The sequence below is a fragment of the Myxocyprinus asiaticus genome, chromosome 3, assembly GCF_019703515.2.
Source record: "Myxocyprinus asiaticus isolate MX2 ecotype Aquarium Trade chromosome 3, UBuf_Myxa_2, whole genome shotgun sequence".
Taxonomy (NCBI): Eukaryota; Metazoa; Chordata; class Actinopteri; order Cypriniformes; family Catostomidae; genus Myxocyprinus; species Myxocyprinus asiaticus.
Genome location: NC_059346.1, coordinates 35,484,678 through 35,510,113, shown reverse-complemented (window position 1 = coordinate 35,510,113; position 25,436 = coordinate 35,484,678). Strand labels below are relative to the sequence as shown.

Sequence of the window (25,436 nt, the reverse complement as noted above, 5' to 3'; positions counted from 1 at the left end):
ACCTGTCATGGCCTAGAAAGTTGGGACATTTCAAATATGGGCCTTTGCCGATATTGTTGCAATTGTAGATCTCATACTCGTATCATATAACGCACCCACAAATACGTTTTCGTTTGTTAACAATAAAACCCCTACAAATCACATGGAAAGTGGGTCTTTCAGGCTGGCTCGTGACATGATGCGACAGTTTAAATAATGTTGTTGCTTATGTCAGCCATATCTGCATAGCCTACAACTGCATGGCTAATATGATTCCCTGTGTAATTGGGCTTGTCATATCTGTGTACGTCTGTAAATGCCATTGATAATGGAATATCAGTTCTGTATGCATCTAATGGTACATCTTCAGGATTCTTGGTAAGGTAAAAAAAAAGAAAGAAAGAAAGAAAGAAAGAAAGAAAGAAAGAAAAGAAAAGAAAAGAAAAAAGCAACTGGTTCAAGACTAATTGGGCCAATTGTATTTATGTCTCATTGGACTTAGTATTCAGCACCCAGGAAAACTCAGAAGCGATTTAGGGGCGAGAGAAAGTTTCAACAGCTATGTCACCTGATTTGGGTTGAAAGAACTTAGGAGAAAAAAAAAAAACCTCTTTCTCCCCACCCCCACAGAGACGAAGACCGCCCACACCACAGACAGTCGGCCCGAGACCCCTTATACACTTAAAAAGAGGTGGCACTCTCAGAGCTGCATTCATTCAGCACTGCCTGAGTAAGAAGATTACTTTTGCGCTGCTCTTCTCAATACTCTTTCTCTCTTTAAACATGCTAAGGATGCTAAAGCGTCACCAGCTCCAACCGGGAATGATTTTATTACTCTTATGGCTCTGTTATTTTATGGAAGATCAAAAAGTGCAAGGTGAGTGCACTTTTTTCTCTCTTAATCTATTTTTTGTAGTCTATATCTATTTCTTCACAAATGAATATGCTTTTGACATTTGTCTGGGTTTCGCAAAAAAATCCTTTTTAAAGTCTGTAATGAACTAAGCCGCTTAAACGCTGAACAACTGTAAAGTTTTGTTCTTGGCTTGCGCCAACGAGACAGGTGCGTCCTGCACGTACCTTTATGTTCATCCGTTATTAAAAAATATAATTTACTACCCTAAAATTAAGAGCTGGAAATTATGTTTAAATAAGTGTCGTCTAAATTAAATGATTATGTGAAGATTAGCAAAACTAAGCAATATGCATAGTAAATATTAAATGTAAGATATTAATTTGACCGTCTACATAAGAGGTGCATTTCATCGCTTCTACATTCCTGCCTGAGATACCATGATAATAATGTACAAAAATGTTTAATAACAATAAGATAATATTTTTGTTAGGCATGTCTGGCAATGAGCAGAACAATTATTATTTAGCTTAAATACATATATGGCATACTCACATGCAAACCTTTATGCAGTTAAATGCCCCAGACATTCGACTGTATTTTTCTCTCAGAGTAGCCAATGAAATTAGACACTATCTTCTACCTCGTCTGCCTTTCAAAAATTCAAGTCAGTGGATATTATGCAAAATAATAATAATAATAATAATAATAATAATAATAATATTTTGAATGCAGTTAATTACAGGGGCAGCAGCAGTTTTAATCGTTCTGTGTATCTGTCATTAAACGACACGATCATTTTATAAAACAAAGTTTGATGAAGCTCGCGTGACAGTATGATTTAATTGGATTGTCTGGCGCGTGGTGGTATCCCCTGCGCGAATGCCTAATATAATAAATAAACACGACGAATTCCCCTTAGGGTTGACCCGACAGTTAAAACACAATCTGAACATTATTATTAGCAGTTATTAATTGCGTTTCTATTTATAAAGACTATTGTACTGATGTTGTAAGTGTGGAGAAACGTGATGAGCGCAGACAGTTGGCACAGAGCGCTCGAGGAACTGGAGTCTAGACTGCCATGCACATTGTTTAAATAGGTGTATGAGTCTGTCAATCTGGCACTTACTTTAAGACAATAAATCTCTCCACGGTCACAATATAATCGCCGACAGGAAAATCATATTCCCGACCAGACTGAGAGCCCTTGAGTTGTCTGTCTGTCTGTCTTACGTTGGGAAAAATCAGACAAAATACTGCGGGGGAGGGGGAGCGCGAGAGCTCCAGCTAATACAGGCTGCACGTGTTGTGTCTGGGTCATTGGCTTCAGACTTTAATACGACTGGCTTTTTTTTTTTTTTTTTTTTTTTTTTTGTTTACAGCTGGTAACTGCTGGCTACAGCAAGGCAAGAACGGGAGATGTCAGGTTCTCTACATGCCTGGGATGAGTCGAGAGGAATGCTGCCGAAGTGGGAGGCTCGGTACATCATGGACTGAGGAAGATGTGCCAAACAGCACATTATTCAGGTGGATGATCTTCAATGGCGGTGCTCCAAACTGCATACCTTGTAAAGGTAGAATCCCACATTTGTCTGTCCAGGTGGAAATGTCTAATCATACAAGATAGTAACACCATGTGAATGTAAATAATAATAATAATAATAATAATAATAATAATAATAATAATAATAATAATAATAATCACATCCTCAGAATTGCATTCAACAGTTTATTCAACAATTTTAAATAGAAATTTCTTGTCTGACTCTCTTTATCTGAATTTTAGAGACATGTGATAATGTGGACTGTGGCCCTGGGAAGAGATGTAAAATGAACAGGAGGAGTAAGCCTCGTTGCATATGTGCGCCAGACTGCTCCAACGTCACCTGGAAGGGGCCAGTGTGCGGCTCAGACGGAAAAACATATAGAGATGAATGTGCCCTTTTGAAATCGAAATGCAAAGGGCACCCTGACCTGGAGGTGCAGTATCAAGGCAAATGCAAAAGTAAGTACCACACAGTTAAACATACAAGTCCACAGAATTGTTTTGAATTTTACAAATAATGTTTAACCTTGAGAGGGACTTCGGGACAGTCCTATGGTGTATAAATTGGGGTTTAGACCAAATAAAGTCACTATGTAATCCTCTCGCCTTCTCTACACTGCTCTTAAAGTAAAACATTTGGACATTTTGGGAAACTAGGTCACTGGATGTGTTGGATTTGGATACATGAAAAATAATAGGTTCACTTTTCATCCTTACAGAGACGTGCCGTGACGTCCTGTGTCCGGGTAGTTCGACTTGTGTGGTGGACCAGACAAACAACGCATACTGTGTGACATGCAATCGTATCTGCCCAGAGGTTACGTCTCCGGAGCAGTACCTTTGTGGCAATGATGGGATTGTCTATGCCAGCGCGTGCCATTTAAGGAGGGCCACATGCTTGCTCGGAAGATCCATTGGAGTGGCATACGAAGGGAAATGCATCAGTGAGTGTCCACAGAGAAATGAAGCAGCATTTCTTGACATTAAAGGATTTGCTATGTTTCATTTAAAAGAGATCTAAAGGTTTAGCAAACTGTTTATTATAATTAGCTTTCTGATCTCAAAGTCTTTTTAGAAATAGTGGAATTTGCTTATATGTGCATTTTGGGGGGTGCTATCAATCCAGATTGCATATGCAACAATGGCAAAATCGCAAATACATTATGTTCCTTCATAGTCTTTCGTGACAATCTTGTTGCAATTATTATTTGCAAAGGAAAGCCATCGTGTCTAATTGTTTCCCGATGTTGGCAACATTGTCTCGTCTCTTATAACAAACTGAGCGTAACTTGCCCACTGCTCTTTGTGCAAAGTCTACCTCCAAGGCTCTCCAGAACAACAGCCACATTTATGTTTTTCGCCATATGAAACAATAAAGCATTATTTGGTTCATTTTTCTCTCCATTAGAAATTGGATCTGCTAAGTTTCCGGTCTTGTATTTTGTTGCAGAGGCCAAGTCGTGTGATGACATCCAGTGTAGCGCAAGCAAGAAGTGTCTATGGGATGCCAAGATTGGTCACGGGCGCTGTGCAGTTTGCATGGAGTCATGCCCAGAAAGTCGCTCGGAGGAGGCAGTGTGCGCCAGCGACAACACCACGTATCCCAGCGAGTGTGCCATGAAGCAAGCCGCTTGCTCTTTGGGGGTTCTCCTGGAGGTTAAGCATTCAGGATCTTGCAACTGTAAGTAATACATATTACAAGACAATCCAATGCTGCCCCCCAGCAACCTCCCCAAAACTTCCCACCCCCTCCAAATAACGCCTCTTCATTCCCTTCCCACCACTAAGATATAAGCTACAGAAAGGATTTAAGATTGGAAGTTCTTTGCATGTCGTCTTTGGCTGGCTTCATTAATTTTGCATTTTCTGGTGAAAAAAAGAAAAGAAAAAATGGCAAGAAAACATTTATTTAAAAAAGAACTCTCAAAATCAATGAAGATCAATTAAATCCATGTAAAACAAAAAAACAGAGATGTTACAAAGAGCTCTTTCTAGGAGTCCTTTGACATACTAATTTCTTCATTTAACTAGCAAGAAACAATGTGCAGACTAACTTTTGCAGTTAGTGGAAAACATCACGTTTGAATTCTAGTTTGTGAGCATCAACCTGTTGGTTGCTTTAAACTTTGAGTTCATTTTCCCCTTTGTTATAGTGTAAATGTAAAAACGTATATAATCGTATCAGCTTGCCAATTCCATTGTCACATAACTATAATCATGGTTATCATGTAAGTGTTTTATGTTTGTTTATTTGATTTCTGCTTTTGGCTGTAATCAATGATTTCAAATGCACTATGACACACATAGCTCTGCCAAACAGTCAGAGGGTTTGAAAAGAGATGAATCCTTTTACTTACACTTACATAAGGTGATTGTAACATTGGTGCCATTGTTTAACATTTGAAAGAGAATTTTATAACTTTATTTGATAGACTACCTATTTTGACAGATGGTTAAGTAGCTTTGATATTGTATTGATGAAGCTAGATCTGCCATCAATATTACAGCAACAATGAGGAAACAGTAACATTCCAATTTGTGCTAACCAACAAATCAGATGATAATGTGAATCCCACACTTTCATATATAGTGACTGCTTACTTTAATGTTATCGTGCCTTAGGGTATGACATAATTACAAGGGACCAACTTTATGATCACCTCATGGTTTGAATGACTACAGCATTTTACAGTTTGCAGGACAAGAATATGTTGTTTGTGGAACAATGCTTTCTCAATTTTACTGTGCTGTTAGACATCTAACATTAGCGAGGTGAATTTGTGTGCAGTTTTGTGTTGTCTTATTTGTTTTGTGAGGGACTGCATATTTGTTTCATTGATTTGCCTGTTATTTTTTTCATTGTAAACTTTTATGTAGAAAAAAAAAAAAAAAAAAAAAAAATATATATATATATATATATATATATATATATATATATATATATATATATACACACACTATATTATATATACCTCAGAACTGTGCCATTACTTGACCATGTAGCTACGGTCGGCTGGTGCACAGTGTGTCGTCCTGCCCAGTAACAACTGTATATCCAAAGTAATGGATTTAGACACTAAACCAGAAAAAAAGGCAGCCAGTGGTGGAATGCAAAAGCACTTTTTTGTCTTGATTTAGAAATCTGCCAAACAGACCTGAGCCATTAAAACCTCTGATCAGCCCTCTCCTGTCACACAACTGACTTCCTTGATTATGTAAATCTTGTTGCATAAGAGTACCTGGTCAGCTGCAAAGAGCCTAAAAGACACACTCCGAGCTCTAGATTATGGCCTTCTCAGAGGCTTTGGGATAAAAGACGTAAAATTCTGCGCTGTTGTGGTCTATATTCATGCAACAGCTACCATGTATTCTTCCATATAGCCATTACTGAAGACCAGGAGGATGATGACGATGAAGAAGACCAGGACTACATGGCTTATATCCATTTATCACCAGTACTGGATGGATAAAGTGCCCTCAACCAGTGGAACAGTCCTAGGGCAAGGAATCATGTCCACACTGTACATATGTGTATGCTAATTTATTTTTCAGAGGAAAAAAAGAAGTATACATGTAGTTCAGTCTGCTCGATGTTTATTTATACAGTGTTCTGTTTTATAATTGATGCATTTACAGTGTCTGGCTTACTGTCTATCTTGTTATTTTGTTTTTACTTTTGTTGTCTTTCCCTTTTCTTCTTCTTTTCTTCTTTTTATTATGACTGAGAAATATATTTGTCCAAAGAGAAGTGTTATTTATTGTGAGGTAAAATGCTATCATGTAAAGTGCAAGTCTTCTGCAAGCTGTAAATTGCATTCCCTGAGTTGTATAAATGCTTATCAGTGTCAATTCTGTATCACAGATGTTTATTTCACACATACCTGCATGTTAGATTGTGAGTTTATTTATTGGAAAAAAATGGAAACAAACAGGATAAAAAAAGTCACTCTTTAATGTACATGTATATATCTAGTTTTGTTTACAGTTCAGTATAACTGACCAAAGGGATTTTCTCAATCGTTCTTCAAAGTTTTGTGATATGGTGCAGCAGGATGAGCCGTTTTTCACATATTCTGTAGGAAACCCCTGACAATTCACTTGTACAAGATGCTAAATGCTGGCATACCTCAACAGCAGCAGTTGAAGTTTTTGATGATGGCGGAGAAATGAACAGTGAGTCATACTTGTTTGAGAAAACTGTGCCATTATGCTTTTTTGTCTTGTTTTTGCCAATATACTGCTCCGTATTGCTCTTGCAGAGCTAACAAAAGGAAAAGATAAAAGACTCAATATATAAAACTTTCACTGTTTTCACTTTGTTGTCAAAATGAATTTTTATTTTCAGACATCAAGATAAAAACAAAATTCAGTTATAAATATATAGTTTTGTATTTTTTATGTAAATGTCATATGTATATACAAAGTTTGATGGTATTTGTACAGATATTAAGAGTGAAATCAATAAAAAAAAAAAAAAAAAAAAAAAAAATCCTTATCAATTGCTTGTGTTGATTTTGTCTAAGACATGTTACTAAACAATACACCCTGGCATTTTTACAATATCAAAATAATTTTATTTGATACATTTGTACGTAGTTGGACTGTTCTCAGTTCACTGATTAAGGCTGATGTTTAGAGAGTTTCATTCTGTCTCAGAAATACCATGTCATTTTAACCAGTATGATTAAACTATGTCCAGTTTGGAAAAGAAGAAAAGTATGGTTACACAAAGTTCAGGCTCCACACAATTTAGTTATTAATAGTTCTATTGTAATTTTACCACAAAATTGTTATTTGACCAAATAAACCTACCATAGCAGTTTTGGCTCAAGTAAAAAAAAAATAAAAAATAAAAATATATATATATATATATAAACAGAATATTCCTATGAGTTGCCATAAATTATTTTAACTTTAGAGTGCCATCCTATAAACTTTTTTGTCTTATGGACCATCATGGCCTTATCAGTTTGTCTCAAGTGTCTTCAACGACACAAAACCAGAAAAGTCATATTTATACTGGATATCGTTTAGCATTACATTCAAATTTGCTTTATTGGCATGACATACTTCAGTACATATTGTCAAAGCATTACAAAAAGGTAAATATAATTAAGATAATAAATAATAACAACAATATAAAAAAAGAAAAAAGGAAACATTAAGAAGGGGGTGAGGGGAAAATAAAGAGATTTGTTTTTAGTCTTTGCAGTTTTTATGCAGATTGAGACATACAGAATCTGTGTTAGTTTCTATATAACAAAATGCACATATTCTGCTTTGTCCTGAACTGAAAAATACAAACAAATAAACAAAAAACAAATTGTGATTAATTTGAAAGTTATACTTTCTGTTAAACAGGTTTAACAAAGCAAAATCAAAATCTTTTCAAGTACCCCAAGCTACTATTCACATACCCATGGTTGGGAATCAGTGTTTTAGAAGAAGTACCTGTATCCTGCCCCTTTTCTAAGTAGTGACTGGGTGGTCTCTGGAATTTGACCAAAAGTGCACATGAAGATGTCCAAATACTTCTTAGGTTTTTGTTCTTTAATGTTTAAGGCAACTGTGTCCTCATTAGGTTAACTGTTTTTCATCTGTGAAAACACAGTGACTGACTGCTTAGGCAACAAGCATAAAAATAATTGTTTTCTAGCGTAAATCAAAATCACACCAAAATGTTTTATTTTGACTTCTAATACCAATACTTTGACATAATAAGATGAAGCAAGTTTCAGTCTAGGATTTGCGGTGAAAGTGAACACTGTACGTGTAGTAACCGAGTGTTAATCAGAAAGCAACAATGACGGGGTGAAATGGTCACTGCTTTTCCAATTGAAGTTCATTGAGAGCAGGCAGGTGTTTTACTCATCTCAGCTCATCCCTAGAGGAGTATGAGAGTAAACATATCTAGCCGCGTTCAGTCTTTTGAAGCTTGACATTTACCTCATCCTCCCATTAACAACACTAAACTTCAAGAGGGTTTGGATGGTGGAAAAATTAACCACCTGAGAAGAATTATTTTCCGAGGATATGAAGAAAAGAGTTATAGAGCACATGCGTACCACACACAACAGCCAGTAACTTTAGTAATCATAAGAGGGTAAATACTCAAACTTCCAAAGGCAAGCTTTTTTAATACAATATACTCAAACAATTATGACAATAGCAAAATATTTTGATTGGAATTTATATTTTTTGTTTGTAATTAGAGTGTTCATCGATTAAAGTTGATTTTTAAAGAAAAAGTGTTATTCTAACTCCCAAATACCAAGTAATTTTAACTGCTACAATTACCAGTGTTGGGTGTAATCTAATAAGTAATTAGTTACTGTAATCTAATAAGTAATTAGTTACTGTAATCGAATTTATTTTTAGTCAAAAATAATGTAACATTACATTTTAAAATATTGTAATCAGATTACAGTTACTGAGTAAGTAGGTACGTAATCACACTTACAGAACCCTTGTGTATTTAAAATTATTACAATTATTATGAATACAAAATCCAGACATCATAAGAAATATAGAAATACAGTAAAAACTCAGGTGTTGTAAAGATAGTTCCTTTATTAGATATAGATAGCATGTTATTTTTACAGGTCTGTTAAAGATAACACAGATGGGAAGAAATGACTTTGTCTACTTGGTCGACCTTCTAGTTCTTTTATCCCAGGAAAAGTTTGCTCCATATGACTTCACTCTCGGTTTCGGGACTCTCTTTTCTGTTATATCATAACTCCAACCTGTAAAAATAAACATAGTCAGCTAAGTATATCTTACAGATTGGATTTGGGTGATGTCCACTGCTGCTGATGTGCAGGGTAAACACCAGACTGGAGAAGACAGGGTGAGTATAAATGCACATCTGTATGCCACAAACAACATATTTCTTTCTAAAAGTTTAATGTCCTTTCCCTCAAGAGACATTTTTTGGATGTGATTCTGATCAGAACATTATTGTGTTTAAAAAATAAGGTCATGATGTTGGAAAGATGTTTAAACAGATTACCATTCTTCTCTGCGAAAGCAATTGCATCCTCCTTAGAATTAAATGTAAGCGCCATGTTGGACAAGGGGTCTCCCCTAAATTGGAAATAAAAAAAAGTAAAATAGTAAAATGTAAATAAAGAAAAGGTTTGAAGTAAATACAATTATTTGAGGAAAATGTCCTTAAATGGAATAGTTCACCCAAAATGAGTAAATCATCATTTACTCACCATCATGTCGTTCCAAAACCACATGAATTTCTTTCTTATGAAGAACACAAAAGGAAAAATCTGAATGAAAATCGTGGGCCTGATGTATAAAAGTTGCGTATGCGCAAAACGGGAATTAAAATGTGCATATGTAATTTCCCTACGCACATCAGGATTTATAAATAATAAATTTGCTGTAAATATTTGCGCACCGTCTGCATACTCTTGACTGTGCATACACACTCTTATCCTGCTGTGTGTGAATTGCAGATTCCAACAGGACAATTAATGAAAAGACTTAACTATAAACTCAATTAACACAACATTTAGAATAAAAAAATGGAGTTAAGCACTTGAATCAAATTGAATCGTTATCTAGACCAGAGGTGCCCAAACTTTTTCCTATGAAGGGCCAAAAATCAAACTTGATTGAGGGCAGTAGGCCAAAACTAAACATTGCATATATCAAACTGTATTATTTTAAAATTAAATATCAATACTGAAGAACACACAGAACTCTAAAATTAAAATCATTAAGTGTCCTATACTTGCACAATGCACATAACTGATTTCAATATCATTTTTATGTATGTTGTGTCTTTGAGAGTCACAGTGACAAAGAGTCACTTTGGATAAAATGTCTGCTAAACAACTAAATGTAAGCGTCTCTTAAAACATGGTTACTGTCTCTTTAAGAACAGCGCATCTCCTCACATTAAACACATGGTAGTTCTGTGCAGTTTTGGAGAGATGAAGATACAATGGCATGATGTAATACTATCAAGTAGGATATTGTTTTGTTTTGTGACAAAGAAGATATTAAAGATATTTCTTATCATAGACATAGGCTACACATTGTCCTGGATTTCACTCAGTATTACCATTTATTGGGACTGCCAAATGTAATAGGATTATTTAATTAAACAATGCTATAAATATTTTTGCCTAATTAATGCATTTAGCCTACTTACTTTTGTTTGACATTAAAACTGTTTTCCTGTTGTGATATCAAAAACTTGAATTGTACTTTTGTTTCTTTTATTACGAGGCAATGGATTAAGGCTTAATGCATTACATTATGAAAGAAAATAAAAGCTATGAAGCACATTTCTGCAAATTAAAAAAATTGAGGCCTATTAATTTAGTTGACTCCAAAATATGATTATGATGAAGAACCTGCCAAAATATGGCATTGTGCGCTTCACGGGTGTGCTTCAGTGGTGGCGTTCAGGCAGATATGAAATGCTGCAAAACGTATAGTGCGCGTTCAAGCCATATTTCATTTCGGATGACTGTACGCACTGTTCCGTGAGTCCACCTAATTACCTGACATTTCTTGACACTGCTTCAGTTCCCGCTCCGGTTTAAACCAACTAGGTTCTGTCTGGCATTATTGAAAACACACCTCCAACTTTGGAGCTGGCCAATCATGCACTCTGAATTGTGTACTTTTACAGAAATCACGACTTGAGGTTAAAGACAAGATTTAAATAAAGATGATCTGCGATGTGCACTTGACTCTGACTGACGTGATATGGCCTGGTAAAACAGACAGACACTGCCGGACACATTCAGTAGTCGAATGGACCACTGGAGAGACAGATGGCTGATTGTTTCCATAGGTCTCATCAGAAACACAGTACTTTACAGCTGCAAACAGGTACAGCACTGCACAACAAGACCATAATATGTGCTGCCTGCCCCACTTCATCCTGAATCGCAATGAAAACCCTGTTCGTAATCTTATAAAACATTATGAAAAATATCTTTGCCGTTCAACTGTTTTTCAAATTTAAATATCAGTCGAATATAAAACAAAAAGGTAAGCTTGCACATTTTATTGAAAAAAAAAAAAGCTCTTTTAGTATTCCAATGATATCAGACAATAATTTAACACTGTACAAATCATTTTAATAATTTGTTTCCAGTATTAAATGTTACTTTTCTATAAAAACACCCTTGAAACTATTTAAAAAATTGTCTGAGAAGCAAAATTGCATAGGTTAGATTTATGACTGCAACAATAAAAAATGATTTGCCAAGGGATATTGAAAATATATTTTCTGAAAACTAATTAATATCTTATAAAATAATGTTTCTCGGGTTAACATCTTGTTTAAAAGATGTCTAGATGTTTTACTCTAAAACATGAAAGAGATTAAGAAATGATTTTTAGCACCAGCATCTCACTTATGGGCAACTTGGGGCATTTACAGTCTGTATTATCTCCTATGTTCATAGTCTCTCGTACCGTTAAACGCTAGTCACGTGTCTGGATGGCGATATGCATATGGTAATTATATGTAGATGAGGTTATGCACAGTAAATAACAGCCATTGTACATGTCATGTATGGTTATTTGTGGGAGACGACGGGGTGGGAAATAAATCACGTGCATGTATGCACAATTTCCCGCTAGCTGAGATATATAAAGGGAAAAATTTTGTGCACACTTTTGGGATGAAGTCTACGCAGAGTTTTATACATGAGGCTCCTAGTCTTTTCAATACAATGCTTGAAAAGCTTGAAAAATGACCTGTAAGTATTATAAAAGTAGTCCATGCAACTTGTGCCTCTATTCCAAGTCTTCTGAAGCCATACTATTGGTTTTGGTGAGAAACAAACCAAAATGTAAGTAATTTTTCAGTGAAAATTTTGACATCTGTTGCATGTTCACAAGAGCATGAGCGTAGCTCACTGACGGAGACATACATGTTCAAGCTAGAACTTGCATTGTTTTTGTTGCCAAAAAACAGAATTTTCATTTTTGGGTGAACTATTCCTTTTTAAGGGATTATAGGGTTGGTTTGAGGGGCCAGGGTAAGATGATCACAATGATTTGTACTCACGTGGAGGCCCAGCCCATCAGTGGGTTCTCCCAACGTTCCCTGGTGTCAAAATCCATCTTCCACTTCTGTGTGTTTTTGACGCCGGACTGCATGGCATTGCGGGCAGGCACAAAGATAAGGACCTTGCGGGTCTTAATATGCTCCTCGGGAACACCTGTTATAGTTGTGATGTCCTGACAAAATGAGGGAGAAAAAACGAATATTTTCATCTTGGAAAAATAAGATCACTACATAGAAATAAGATTCACAAGATCTAATATTTGTGGGGGGTTTTTGTTGTTTGTTTTTTATGCATAAAAGGAGTTTTTATTGCACAAAAGCCCAAATAATTTGCTTTTTGAATGTAGACACGCACTTGTCTAGACAAGCTAATTTCTCACACTCTCAAAATGCTTCGAGACAGCCTATTGTGACCTTCACCGCAGGTTTTCAGTCACAGTCCAGAAATCTGGGCTTTCAGGTGTGAAGGTGAAAAGAATGTTTCAGACTTGAGTAGTACATTAAATCTGAGGCATTGTAAACTGTTCAGTGGAATACATCATTCTGAGCATATTAATCATAATGGGGATCAGTTTCTAAAGGCAACAATGTGATTTTAGAGAATTTAAAATGAATTATTTTAAAACAAATCAATACCTAAGGTAATATCAAGGATATTGGTAAATGCTATAAATGTGTTTTTTGGCTTATTGTATAAAAATAAGTAATATATTGTAATTGCAACCCATGGTTTTTACACGATGTTTCTCTAAAACGTGCGTTCTAGTCCTATACAAAGTCCTAGGCAAAGAGAGTCCAATTCCTTTGGGAATTAGCGGCCGTAGGCCAGTAATGGGAAGTCGGCAACAACACACAGACAAACCTCCCAGCAAGCAACCGGTAGCCACCCAAGGTTGTGAATCCAACAAGCAGCTCCCCTTTCAGTGCAGGAACTTCACACATTTCAATGGCCATTACAACTTCAAAGATTCAAATTTTCATTATTGTCTGTCATCTGCCACTTGATTCATACAAAAGTGCTTCTTTAGCATGAGCAGCAAACAAAAGGCTTCCAAACACGTGGACTTAAAGTCTTCACATGACACTCGTGCATTTGGCATTATAGCATGCTGAAAAGAACATAGAGTACCATATGGTCTATTTCATGGGATAACTTTTGTAAAGTTGTTTTTGTTTTTAGCTTTCATAATGAACAAGACTTCTTTTAAAAAATTTGGGGGACATACATAATATTGATGACTTAAAACACTTGCTTGGAGCTATACCGTCTATTTGGTGACACATCAAAAAAAAAAGATTAAGGAAACGTCAGAATTTTCATGATGTATCTCCCCAAAACTCAAGGTTCAAAGATTCAGTTGGCTTGAACTTTACAATGGTAAAATGTCTCAACATGAGAATGTATTTTTTGCAAAAAATTCTCAATGTAGGGCATTGAGGAATGGGAGTCTCTTACAAAGATACTGCTGAGCAGAATGACAATTAGTCTAAACAGACATGCAAGAGTTACATTCAATGTCTGAGATTAACAGACCGTAGTATAAATTCCTAGTTACTGAAATCACTGGAGAGCAAATGTATAATAATTTTGCTACAAGCTATTCTTCACATAACCTGCCTTCAGTCCAAAGTAACAGAAAACTGAATATGATGGTCTATTTAAAAATTCTGAAACTACTTTCCATTATCCTGCAAAATAAGAGGAAAAAAAATGAAAAAATAAAATATAAAAAAAAGTAGTCTAGACTTAAGACTTGCCTGCATACATTACGACAACAAAAACTACGAGGGTGATCTATGCCACAGACGATTGCACAATGGCCGTAGACAAAGCAGGCGACTGTGCCTTAAATATGGTGCTTCAAGAAAAAAAAAGAAAAAAAAATTAGGGCACAGAGAGGGACCACAAAGGAAAACACTGCACTTTTCTCTCTGCATGTACAGGAAGCAAAATGAGAACTATGAAGTTTGACACCATTCACTGAGCCCCTCAATACCTGTATGTGCAGACAGAATGCCAGGCTTAAGAGAGGGTGAGAAAAGGCTGGTAAAGTCTTCATCACGTGAAAGCGTGTCTATATTTCTGACACCTCTGGCTCCTTAGTGAATAAAGAGCATGGGAGCCCTTTCATAGTGGCAGACTGTGGGGCCGACTGCTTGAATGAGCCCTGCATGCAGCTCGGTAGAGCCAAGTGGCCGACATGTTTCATATCTAAGTGTAAGTGTAAACAAGAAAGAATTCACCATGCAACCAGTGATAAAAGCAAAAGACAAATGCTCTTGAGGTGAGTTAGTACTACTTTTGACTTCTGAAAGTGAAAATGTGGTGTTTTAACAAAATGCAATCAATTTCAAATTTAAATCAATAAATAGAAAAAAATAATAATAATAATACACTGATAAATAAAACTGACATTTTTAAATTTCAACCCACTTCAGAAGAGGTTCCTTGATCCCTTGATTGATTGCTTTGCTTAAACTCTCTCTGAAATTCAGATGACTGTGTCAGTACAGTCTCTACAGCTACTTATAGGACAGAATGTTTGTGTTGCCACACACGTACAATAGCAGATTTATAAACTGTTTGATGGCATCTGTGGGCTGTTTCAGACTAGAAGAGGAAAAGCAACTGTTCAAAGATTTCTAAAGGCTGTAATGTAAATACACACTCACTGAGCACTTTATTAGGAACACTATGGTCCTAATAAAGGGCCAGATGTGGTCTTGTGCTGTTGTAGCCCATCTATCTCAAGGTTCATCGTGTTGTGCATTCTGAGATGCTATTTTGCTGACTACAATTGTACCGAGTGATTATCTGAGTTACCATTGCCTTTCTGTCAGCTCGAGCCATTCTCCGTTGACCTCTCTCATCAACAAGGTGCTTCTGTCCGCAGAACTGCTGTTCACTGGATGTTTTTGAATTTTGGCACCATTCTGAGTAAACTCTAGAGATGGTTGGCATGAAAATCCCAGGAGATCCGCAGTTACAGAAATACTCAAACCAGCCCATCTGGCACCAACAATCATGCCAGGGTCAAAATCACTGAGATCAATATTTTTCCCCCATTCTGATGGTTGATGTGAACATTAACTGAGGTGTTCCTAATAAAGTGCTCAGTGAGTTTAAACCTCCCCATATGGAGTTCAGATTCAAATAATTGTCCCTTCATCACTGTTAAACGACAAATCCTTCAGAATCTCTCTGGTTGAATTCACTTGGTGATTAATACATACAATAAGGCAAGGGGGAAAAAAGGTCAAGGGCAAAAATCATTAAGGACAAAATCTGTTTAGAGAAACGTTGAGAGACATCCAAAACACTACAGACATAAAAATTACTTCAAAAGTCATTAGAGGTTGGTCTGTAAACTCACCTGCATAAAGATTCACTCTCTGGGTAAACAGATTTGTAGACCACTGACTGATGATCCACATGGCAGACCAGTAACATAAACACATCTTATGTGGTTTCCAAAATTTCTTTCACTTTCCAAATGAGATGAGGTGAAAAGGATTTGCACACAATTTCTGACAATTAGCTGACATTACTGGGCTTCTTCAGTGCTGAAGAAGGAAGGAATTCTCTTAATTTAGCCATGCTCCAAATCTTTTTACATTTCTTTTTTTTTTTTTACTGCATTCATTAAAATGCGAATTGTGTTATTTTTCTATATAAAATACCTTCCCATATTCCAGCTAAATGTGTAGAGGCAATTTGAAAACCTCTTTCCAGAAATATGTTGGTTTAAATAAAGTAAGAAGTTCTCCAACCAGTGCTGGGTACATTATTTCTGAATTGCAATCTGGTACGGATTACAAATTACATGACAAAACCTGTAATCAGTACCGTAACCTCTTGGATTATACTTCTTAGGTGATCTAATCTGATTACTTTTGGATTGCCTTTGTATAACCTCTGACCTAACTCTTGTTCATTTGATGTCACATGCATTTGAGTAGGATAATCTACCAATACCATTTTGCCAATGGGCGTTTTCCAAACGGCATTTTTGCACCCTTAAAGAGGGCACTGTGGGAAGGGGATGCCACTCGAAGGGTCGTTCCAAACCAAAGTAAGAAAATGAATTTTTTTCACGAAAGGCTCTTCCACAAGACTGTTAGCAAAGGGTACATTCATACAGTAATGCCATTCTCCCTTCATAGTGCCTACATCAAGAGCTATGTCCTTCGAAGTGAGTAGGGTATAGACAGGACCACTTCAGATTAGAATTAGCCAAATGTTGCTTAAATGCACTTAAGGAAACCTACTTAATGAATGAAAATATGAGAATTGATTCGATGTTTTACTTGCTATTAGTCTGTCACTGGGTAATAATAAAAAAAAATTAAAAAAAAGCACAAAACACATTTTGACTGATATGCGTGTTTTGTCCAAGATGGCAGAAAAGATGGTGTGAATTATTCTAATTTAGAAAATAATAATAATAATAATTTTTTTAATTATTAAAAAAAAACTGTTTTCCAGGTCTTATTTTTTTTCCTGTCAAGAATTCCAGATTCAATCGTTAGTAAAGGTCACTGGATATGATGCAGACAGTATTTCACAGTTATACATTAGCAGTGTTTAGAAACTTGTATAATTATTCACCATGAGAAGGCATGGTCTAATCGTTGAGTGGTGCTTCTGTCCACAAATTCAGAAGCATGGATCACAAATGTATTTTACATGGTGTAAAAATATGAAGGGAGTTGCATGTTTTCCTCCGTGATGGAGGTCTTACACTAATTTCGGCATTACAAACGGCATCCATGTGTGCCACCAGATCAGACCAGTTCTATTCATCAACGTCAGACAAAAACAGTCTCAAAAGTTAACACAAAAGCTAAAGGGTATTCATTCACATTTTTGAAGCGGAGTACAAAAGCAATTCGCAAAACTAACTTTACTGTACTAAAGAAATCGGTTCGGCATTTATGTGTAGATTACATTGTGATAATGAAATAGGGTTGCTCCGATAACAAAATTTTGGCTTTGGTACGATACCAGCCCTGGTGCCGATACTTGGGCAACAAATTATAAAAACTCAGATATTTGACGAAATTACACATAAAATTACTTGTCTAATGAACTGTATAAAGTCTTATAGATACAAATTATGCATTTTCTGTTTACATTTTTCTGGATTCCATGTTAAATGTTTTAATTAAATGTTATGATCACATTGTGTTTAATCAAATACATACTGTACAGCTTTAATGATATGAAAATATAATACTTTTCAACAATATATACAGTTGAAGACAAAAGTTTACATACACTTAGGTTGAAGTCATTAAAACTAATTTTTTAACCACTCCACAGATTTCATATTAGCAAACTATAGTTTTGGCAAGTTGTTTAGGACATCTACTTTGTGCATGACACAAGTAATTGTTCCAACAACTGCTGACAGACAGATTGTTTCTCTTTTAAATGAATATAATCACAATTCCAGTGGGTCAGAATTTTATACACACCAAGTTAACAGCTTGGAAAATTCCAGAAAATTATGTCAAGTCTTTAGACAATTAGCTTCTGATAAGAGGTGTACTGAATTGGGGGTGTACCTGTGGGTGTATTTTAAGGCCTACCTTCAAACTCAGTGCATCTTTGCTTGACATCATGGGAAAATCAAAAGAAATCAGCCAAAATATTTTGGAACTCCATAAGTATGGTTCATTCTTGGGAGCAATTTCCACCTGAAGGTACCACGTTCATCTTTACAAACAATAGTACGCAAGTATAAAAACCATGGGACCACGCAGCCATCATATTGCTCAGGAAGGAGACGAATTCTGTCTCCTAGAGATGAACAAAGTTTGGTGTGAAAAGTGCAAATCAATCCCAGAACAGCAAAGGACCTTGTGAAGATGCTGGAGGAAACAGGTAGACAAGTATCTATATCCACAGTAAAACAAGTCCTATATCGACATAACCTAAAATTGTTAAAAACTGAGTTTAAATGTATTTGGCCAAGGTGTATGTAAACTTCTGACTTCAACTGTATATATACACTCGTCAGTCAATCACTGTTTTGAGGAATAAAGTCTATACAATTCTTGAAACTGCCAAAAACTTAAGATTTCATACAAAGGTGTACACTACAGTCTTCAAAGACCAAGGACAACTGGCTCTAACAAGGACAGAAAGAGATGTGGAAGGTCAGATGTGCAACTAAACAAGAGGATAAGTACATCAGAGTCTCTAGTTTGGGAAATAGACACCTCACATGTCCTCAGCTGATAGCTTCGTTGAATTCTACCCACTCAACACCAGTTTCATGTACAACAGTAAAGAGAATACTCAGGGGTGCAGGCCTTATGTGAAGAATTGCAAAGAAAAAGCCATTTTTGAAACAGAAAAACAAAAAGAAAAGGTTAGAGTGGGCAAAGAAACACAGACATTGGACAACAGATAATTGTAAAAGAGTGTTATGGATCTTAACCCCATTGAGCTTTTGTGGGATCAGCTAGTCTGTAAGGTGCATTAGAAGTGCATTTTATTTTTGGCAAAAAAAGAACAAAGAAAAAAAGATGCACAACAGAGCTTTAAAGTATTAATCAAACAATCTGACTACCTGAGGCAAAAGGCTGCCATGGCTGAATCACAACATGCTGATATTCAGTACACTTGCTTATGTGATATTTCTTACAGTTAATAATACTAATAATGTAACCATTTAATATTACATTATTGTTACTGTATTATTGCGACTACTTTGAATATTACACTTTTATACAGTAGTAATATTTTCTGTCGTAATGTCTTCAATTTCAGGCAATCAGCTGAACAGAGCTCTCATTTCAGCAGGACTTTTAGTTTGAAAGATCTTTGAAGTTCTTCCTGTTTGTGAAGAGTTCGTTATATCAAGCTTCCCGCAACTCACGAGCTGAAATTTGAGAGTTCACAACCGTTTATACACTCAACACACTGATCTATGGCTCTGCAGATGGATACTATTTGTGACAAGGAGGAGGACGGGGCCGGGCCATGAGGACGCACGCCTGGCCCTGAATCAGTTAATCAGCCGGGAGGGGGATAAAGACGAGCCGGAGGCGCCAGTGCGAGAGAGAGAGAGACACATTCGGCCGATGTGTGTGTCTATGTGTGAGTTGATTTGAGTTAATTTATGTTAATAAAACTTACGTTGACCGTTCAGTCGGTTCCCGCCTCCTCCTTGCCCACCTTACCCCGTTACACTATTGGACACACTGCATGATAATCAAGCATTCGCAGTGTGTGTTGCGTTTTTGTGTGTGTTCGTATGTGTGCCTGTGTGTTGCGTGTGTGTGTGTGAAAGAGATGACAGCAGAGAGGCGCCTCTTATTCATACTGTGGCGCACAGCGCATGTGACTCTATATTATTTCATTAAATTACATCCTTCTGCTGTTTAATGATCACACTTGGCCATATAGAGGCTTTTTTATTATTATTTTGAAAAAGAATGATTTCATCTCCAAATTCTCACATTACATTACATTTTGCTAATGGCAGCATACTTTAATATGGTACCGAAATTAACAACAAGATGATACTGTACTGTTTAAAAATGTTTAGTATCTCAATATTTCATTAGTACCGGTATACCGCGCAACCCTATTATGAAATGACGTATATTTGTGCATTTTGATGGACAAAACCCTTTCAAAGACGATGCAAAATGTTTCTACATATTTGATGTGGAATCCTTTGCAGTGGTCAGGATATAAAATTTTGGAAGGCAAAGTTTATATTGCACAGTAATGACTTTTGCAAATCCAGTGGTCAAATGCTGAGCAAGACCACTCCATCTTCAGTGCAATTAAATTATAGCCACCTGGATAAGCTAGTATGAGGTCAATTCCACAACCCCCACCCCACAACTTCCGAAAACACTCAGAGTTACCAAAAGGTATATCAGTGGTAGGCTGATTTAGAATGAAAACATAAAGAGGGATTAGTTCATTATCAATAAATAATGAACAATTTATTTCAAGTAGTAGTTTAACCCAATTACAAGTACTTAATTTTTCTGATTATGTCTAATTTTAATCTGATTATGTAATCCAGATTACATGTAATTCATTACTACCCAACTCCGTCTCCAACTAACAAGCGTTGCTGGTTTTGCATTCTCTGCTGGTGGTTTGCTGCTTCTATGGGCCTTGTTTAGAAGTGAAGTTGCACCAGAATAACTAAAAGCAGAGACAACTATAAGCAAGCCATGCGTTGGTTGATGCCCTGATGAGTGTAACACTTGCTCAGTTTGCGCTTTCAAAACATCTGTTTGTTTGAGAGGTCCAACATGTCACTTTTGACTCAGCTATTGGCATAAGTTTGGGGTGGGACAATTTGTTGGCTAAACAATGGAAGATGGGGTGAGGCGAAATGGATGGTAGAAAGGGAATAATTATTTTTGAATTTAATTTTGGTTCCACTAGTGGTAAATGTGGATGTGTCTCATGTAATCACTGTCAACACCATGTTGTGCACATATTGTGTATATTGTGCAATGACATGTTAGCCAACATGATCACATGGCTTCCGAACATGTTCAGAATTCCAAATGTTCATGTACCCCCAAGATCGACATACAGGTGCATCTCAATAAATTAGAATGTCGTGGAAAAGTTCATTTATTTCAATAATTCAACTCAAATTGTGAAACTCGTGTATTAAATAAATTCAATGCACACAGACTGAAGTAGTTTAAGTCTTTAGTTCTTTTAATTGATGATTTTGGCTCACATTTAACAAAAACCCACCAATTCACTATCTCAAAAAATTAGAATATGGTGACATGCCAATCAGCTTATCAACTCAAAACACCTGCAAAGGTTTCCTGAGCCTTCAAAATGGTCTCTCAGTTTGGTTCACTAAGCTACACAATCATGGGGAAGACTGCTGATCTGACAGTTGTCCAGAAGACAATCATTGACACCCTTCACAAGGAGGGTAAGCCACAAACATTCATTGCCAAAGAAGCTGGCTGTTCACAGAGTGCTGTATCCAAGCATGTTAACAGAAAGTTGAGTGGAAGGAAAAAGTGTGGAAGAAAAAGATGCACAACCAACCGAGAGAACCGCAGCCTTATGATTGTCAAGCAAAATCGATTCAAGAATTTGGGTGAACTTCACAAGGAATGGACTGAGGCTGGGGTCAAGGCATCAAGAGCCACAACACACAGACATATCAAGGAATTTGGCTACAGTTGTCGTATTCCTCTTGTTAAGCCACTCCTGAACCACAGACAACGTCAGAGGCGTCTTACCTGGGCTAAGGAGAAGAAGAACTGGACTGTTGCCCAGTGGTCCAAAGTCCTCTTTTCAGATGAGAGCAAGTTTTGTATTTCATTTGGAAACCAAGGTCCTAGAGTCTGGAGGAAGGGTGGAGAAGCTCATAGCCCAAGTTGCTTGAAGTCCAGTGTTAAGTTTCCACAGTCTGTGATGATTTGGGGTGCAATGTCATCTGCTGGTGTTGGTCCATTGTGTTTTTTGAAAACCAAAGTCACTGCACCCGTTTACCAAGAAATATTGGAGCACTTCATGCTTCCTTCTGCTGACCAGCTTTTTAAAGATGCTGATTTCATTTTCCAGCAGGATTTGGCATGTGCCCACACTGCCAAAAGCACCAAAAGTTGGTTAAATGACCATGATGTTGGTGTGCTTGACTGGCCAGCAAACTCACCAGACCTGAACCCCATAGAGAATCTATGGGGTATGTCAAGAGGAAAATGAGAAACAAGAGACCAAAAAATGCCGATGAGCTGAAGGCCACTGTCAAAGAAACCTGGACTTCCATACCACCTCGGCAGTGCCACAAACTGATCACCTCCATGCCACGCCAAATTGAGGCAGTAATTAAAGCAAAAGGAGCCCCTACCAAGTATTGAGTACATATACAGTAAATTAACATACTTTCCAGAAGGCCAACAATTCACTAAAAATGTTTTTTTTATTGGTCTTATGATGTATTCTAATTTTTTGAGATAGTGAATTGGTGGGTTTTTGTTAAATGTGAGCCAAAATCATCACAATTAAAAGAACCAAAGACTTAAACTACTTCAGTCTGTGTGCATTGAATTTATTTAATACACGAGTTTCACAATTTGAGTTGAATTATTGAAATAAATGAACTTTTCCACGACATTCTAATTTATTGAGATGCACCTGTAGTTCTGCCAAATTACTGACAAGCGTCATCCCCAATCAGGGATTTTTGCATTGATTCAAATGTGTTCAATCTTTTCTTGTGGTGCTACTGATTGTGAGTTGCACAAGCAACCTTCAAGATGCCAGTTCTTATCCCGCAGTCACACACACACACACAAAAAAAAAAAAAACAATAAATAAAAAAAACAAAATGGTGAGAGTGATTCAGAGGTAGCATTTGTGCTCTAAAATGTCATTTTTACTCCAATGATTGTAGGTTTAGGATTGGGGTTTGGGGGTAGCGTTAATAAAATGTGCTTTCCGGGGGCCTGGGTAGCTCAGTGGTAAAATACGCTGGCTACCACCCCTGGAGTTCGCTAGTTCGAATCCCAGGGCATGCTGAGTGACTCCAGCCACATGGGGTAACCTCCTCATGGTCGCTATAATGTGGTTCGTTCTCGGTGGGGCACGTGGTGAGTCGAGCGTGGTTGCCGCAGTGGATGGCGTGAAGCCTCCACACGCGCTATGTCTCCGTGGCAACGCGCTCAACAAGCCACGTGATAAGATGCGTGGGTTGACTGTCTCAGACGTGGAGGCAACTGGGATTCGTCCTCCACCACCCGGACTGAGGCGAATCACTACGCGACCACGAGGACTTAGAGCGCATTGGGCATCGGGCATTCCAAATTGGGAGAAAAAGGGGAATAAAATCCACAAAAATGATAAAAAAAAATAATAAAAAAAGTAAATAAAATGTGCTTTCCTGTTGACCATATTACATAATTTACAACTAAAAATGCAACTCGCTTTTTGCGACCCTCTGTGGACTTTTCACCCAGAAACTGAAGCTCACAGGTGCCCATATGTTCAAATAAACTTACAGCTTCAGCCACTAGGGGCAGTAATTCGAATTTCGGTAAGCACAGACCAATTTCAGAAGCAGAACTTTCGACCTACTGTTGCAGAATTCACAGTGAGTCCGGCTGACCACACATCACACACAGGGGAGACACATACATTATATAATAATTAGATGGTAATTTAAAACACTCGTTATGGAGGCTCAGGAAAAATTTGGATTATAAGCAAAAGGTGGTCTCTGGAAATGATTTGGGGTTAAATCAACAGCCGCGGCCAACTTGTTGGTCACTCTTTCATTGCATAACAACTTTCAAGTATGCGGAGTCTGATGACTGGGCTAATTACAGACTCACTGACAGAAATAAACAACATGTACTACTGGTGTGTGAGAGTCAAGGGTGCAGCTGACACAGGGGGTCAACTCTGTTCTCACATTACAGTTGCCACATTAGTAGTATGGTGGGTCAGGGAGTAGGTGTCCGTGTATGTGTGTGACAGGTGGGGGGTTTGCATCCTTAACGCATTTGTTTTTGGCAAATAATGGCGGCAAACTGAAATGTATTCTGGGAAAAAAAAAAAAACTTGCTTGATAGCCACTATTCACAGTCTACTGGTATTATGCATATTATCTCCTTTTGCATTCCTCTGGAAAAAAGAAGAAAAATCATACAGTAGTGATGTCCGATTCATGATCTTTTTTTTTATTAATCATTTCAACCAGCTGAGCTGTTCTCAGGTTAAAACTCAATCAACGAAACAAGTGTGTGTCATGTCATTGCGCTAACCTGATTTCCATAACCCGATTAAGCCAATAGCTGTTTTCTATAAATCCAAATAAGACAGCTAGCATTTATTAATCAGAAGTTATGTAAACACTTAAAGGAGGTGTATGTTTTATGTTTATTCAGATTATGCTGATTACAATTTAACTGTATTTAACTATACACATGTTATAAACAACACTTTTGAATGATGACTTAAAGATGCTGTAAGCAATTTTAGCCATTATGGAACTTCCACCAAACTAGCTGTTGAATTAGCCAAGCCCCCTCTTTCCAAATCCCTGCACGCCGAAGACATGCGCGCGCACACACACACAAACATAATAAAGACCGCTGTGTTGGAGCACATGCAGGGGGAGCATTTCGCCGTCTGACCATGAGTGTTTTACGGGAGCAGGTCACTGTATCGGCACTTATTCGAGCATATATGGGCTGCCCGGTGAACGTGCACAATGACTGAGAGGCAGAAAGTCTTCTGATTGGCTAAACAAACATATTTTCCCTCGCTTTTACAGAGACAGGTGTGATATTTCATAGCACCTATTTCAGTGATATCTGACAGGAAATAGAGGTGTTTTCTGCATGTAATTTCATAAAAATAAAAAGATCACTTACAGCACATTTAAACCAACAGCTGTATTTATTATCTTTTAAAAATGGTTTTTAAACCATTTCAATGCAAACAGAAACGCTGGTAAAATGAGACACATCAACACAGAATGCTTGTTTGAAACCCCAATGTTTCTCTTTCTTCTGTAGTACAAAACAGTGATTTTCTGATTCCTTTCTCAGTAAAGTGCCTTAATGAGCACCATTCCATTTGGTGTTTTGACATAGAGTTGAAGTCAGAAGATTACATACACATTTAGCCAAATACGTTTAAACTCAGTTTTTCACAATTCCTGACATTTAATTGTAGAAAAAATTCCCTGTCTTAGGTCAGCTATGATGACTACTTTATTTTAAGAATGTGAAATGTCAGAATAATAGTAAAGAGAATTATTTATTTAAGCTTTTATTTCTTTCATCACATTCCCAGTGGGTAAGAACTTTATAAACACTTTGTTAGAATTTGGTAGCATTGCGTTAAATTGGTTAACTTGGGTCAAACTTTTCGGGTAGCCTTCCACAAGATTCTCACAATAAGCTGCTGGAATTTTGTCCCATTCCTCCAGACAGAACTGGTGTAACTGAGTCAGGTTTGTAGGCCTCCTTGCTCTCACATGCTTTTT

The 25,436-nt window shown here is 37.0% G+C and overlaps 2 protein-coding genes across 2 annotated transcripts in view; one reads left to right on the top strand and one right to left on the bottom strand.

The window, feature by feature from the left end:
• Positions 1-699: 699 nt before the first annotated feature.
• Positions 700-8,793, top strand: LOC127429682 (follistatin-A-like). Its single transcript, XM_051678784.1, has 6 exons — positions 700-856; positions 2,218-2,409; positions 2,622-2,840; positions 3,101-3,325; positions 3,832-4,062; positions 5,763-8,793. Exons 1-6 carry the CDS (start codon positions 763-765, stop codon positions 5,849-5,851), a joined length of 1,050 nt encoding a protein of 349 aa, XP_051534744.1. The 5' UTR covers positions 700-762; the 3' UTR covers positions 5,852-8,793.
• Positions 8,794-8,931: 138 nt separating this feature from the next.
• The window catches only part of LOC127429920 (NADH dehydrogenase [ubiquinone] iron-sulfur protein 4, mitochondrial-like), a 30,796-nt gene continuing 14,291 nt past the window's right edge, over positions 8,932-25,436 (bottom strand). The window contains exons 3-5 of the mRNA XM_051679283.1: positions 12,430-12,602; positions 9,394-9,467; positions 8,932-9,127 (exon numbers count right to left, since the gene is read on the bottom strand). Coding sequence (XP_051535243.1) covers positions 9,024-9,127; positions 9,394-9,467; positions 12,430-12,602 — 351 coding nt within the window. The 3' untranslated portion in view covers positions 8,932-9,023. The remainder of the gene's footprint in view (positions 9,128-9,393; positions 9,468-12,429; positions 12,603-25,436) is intronic.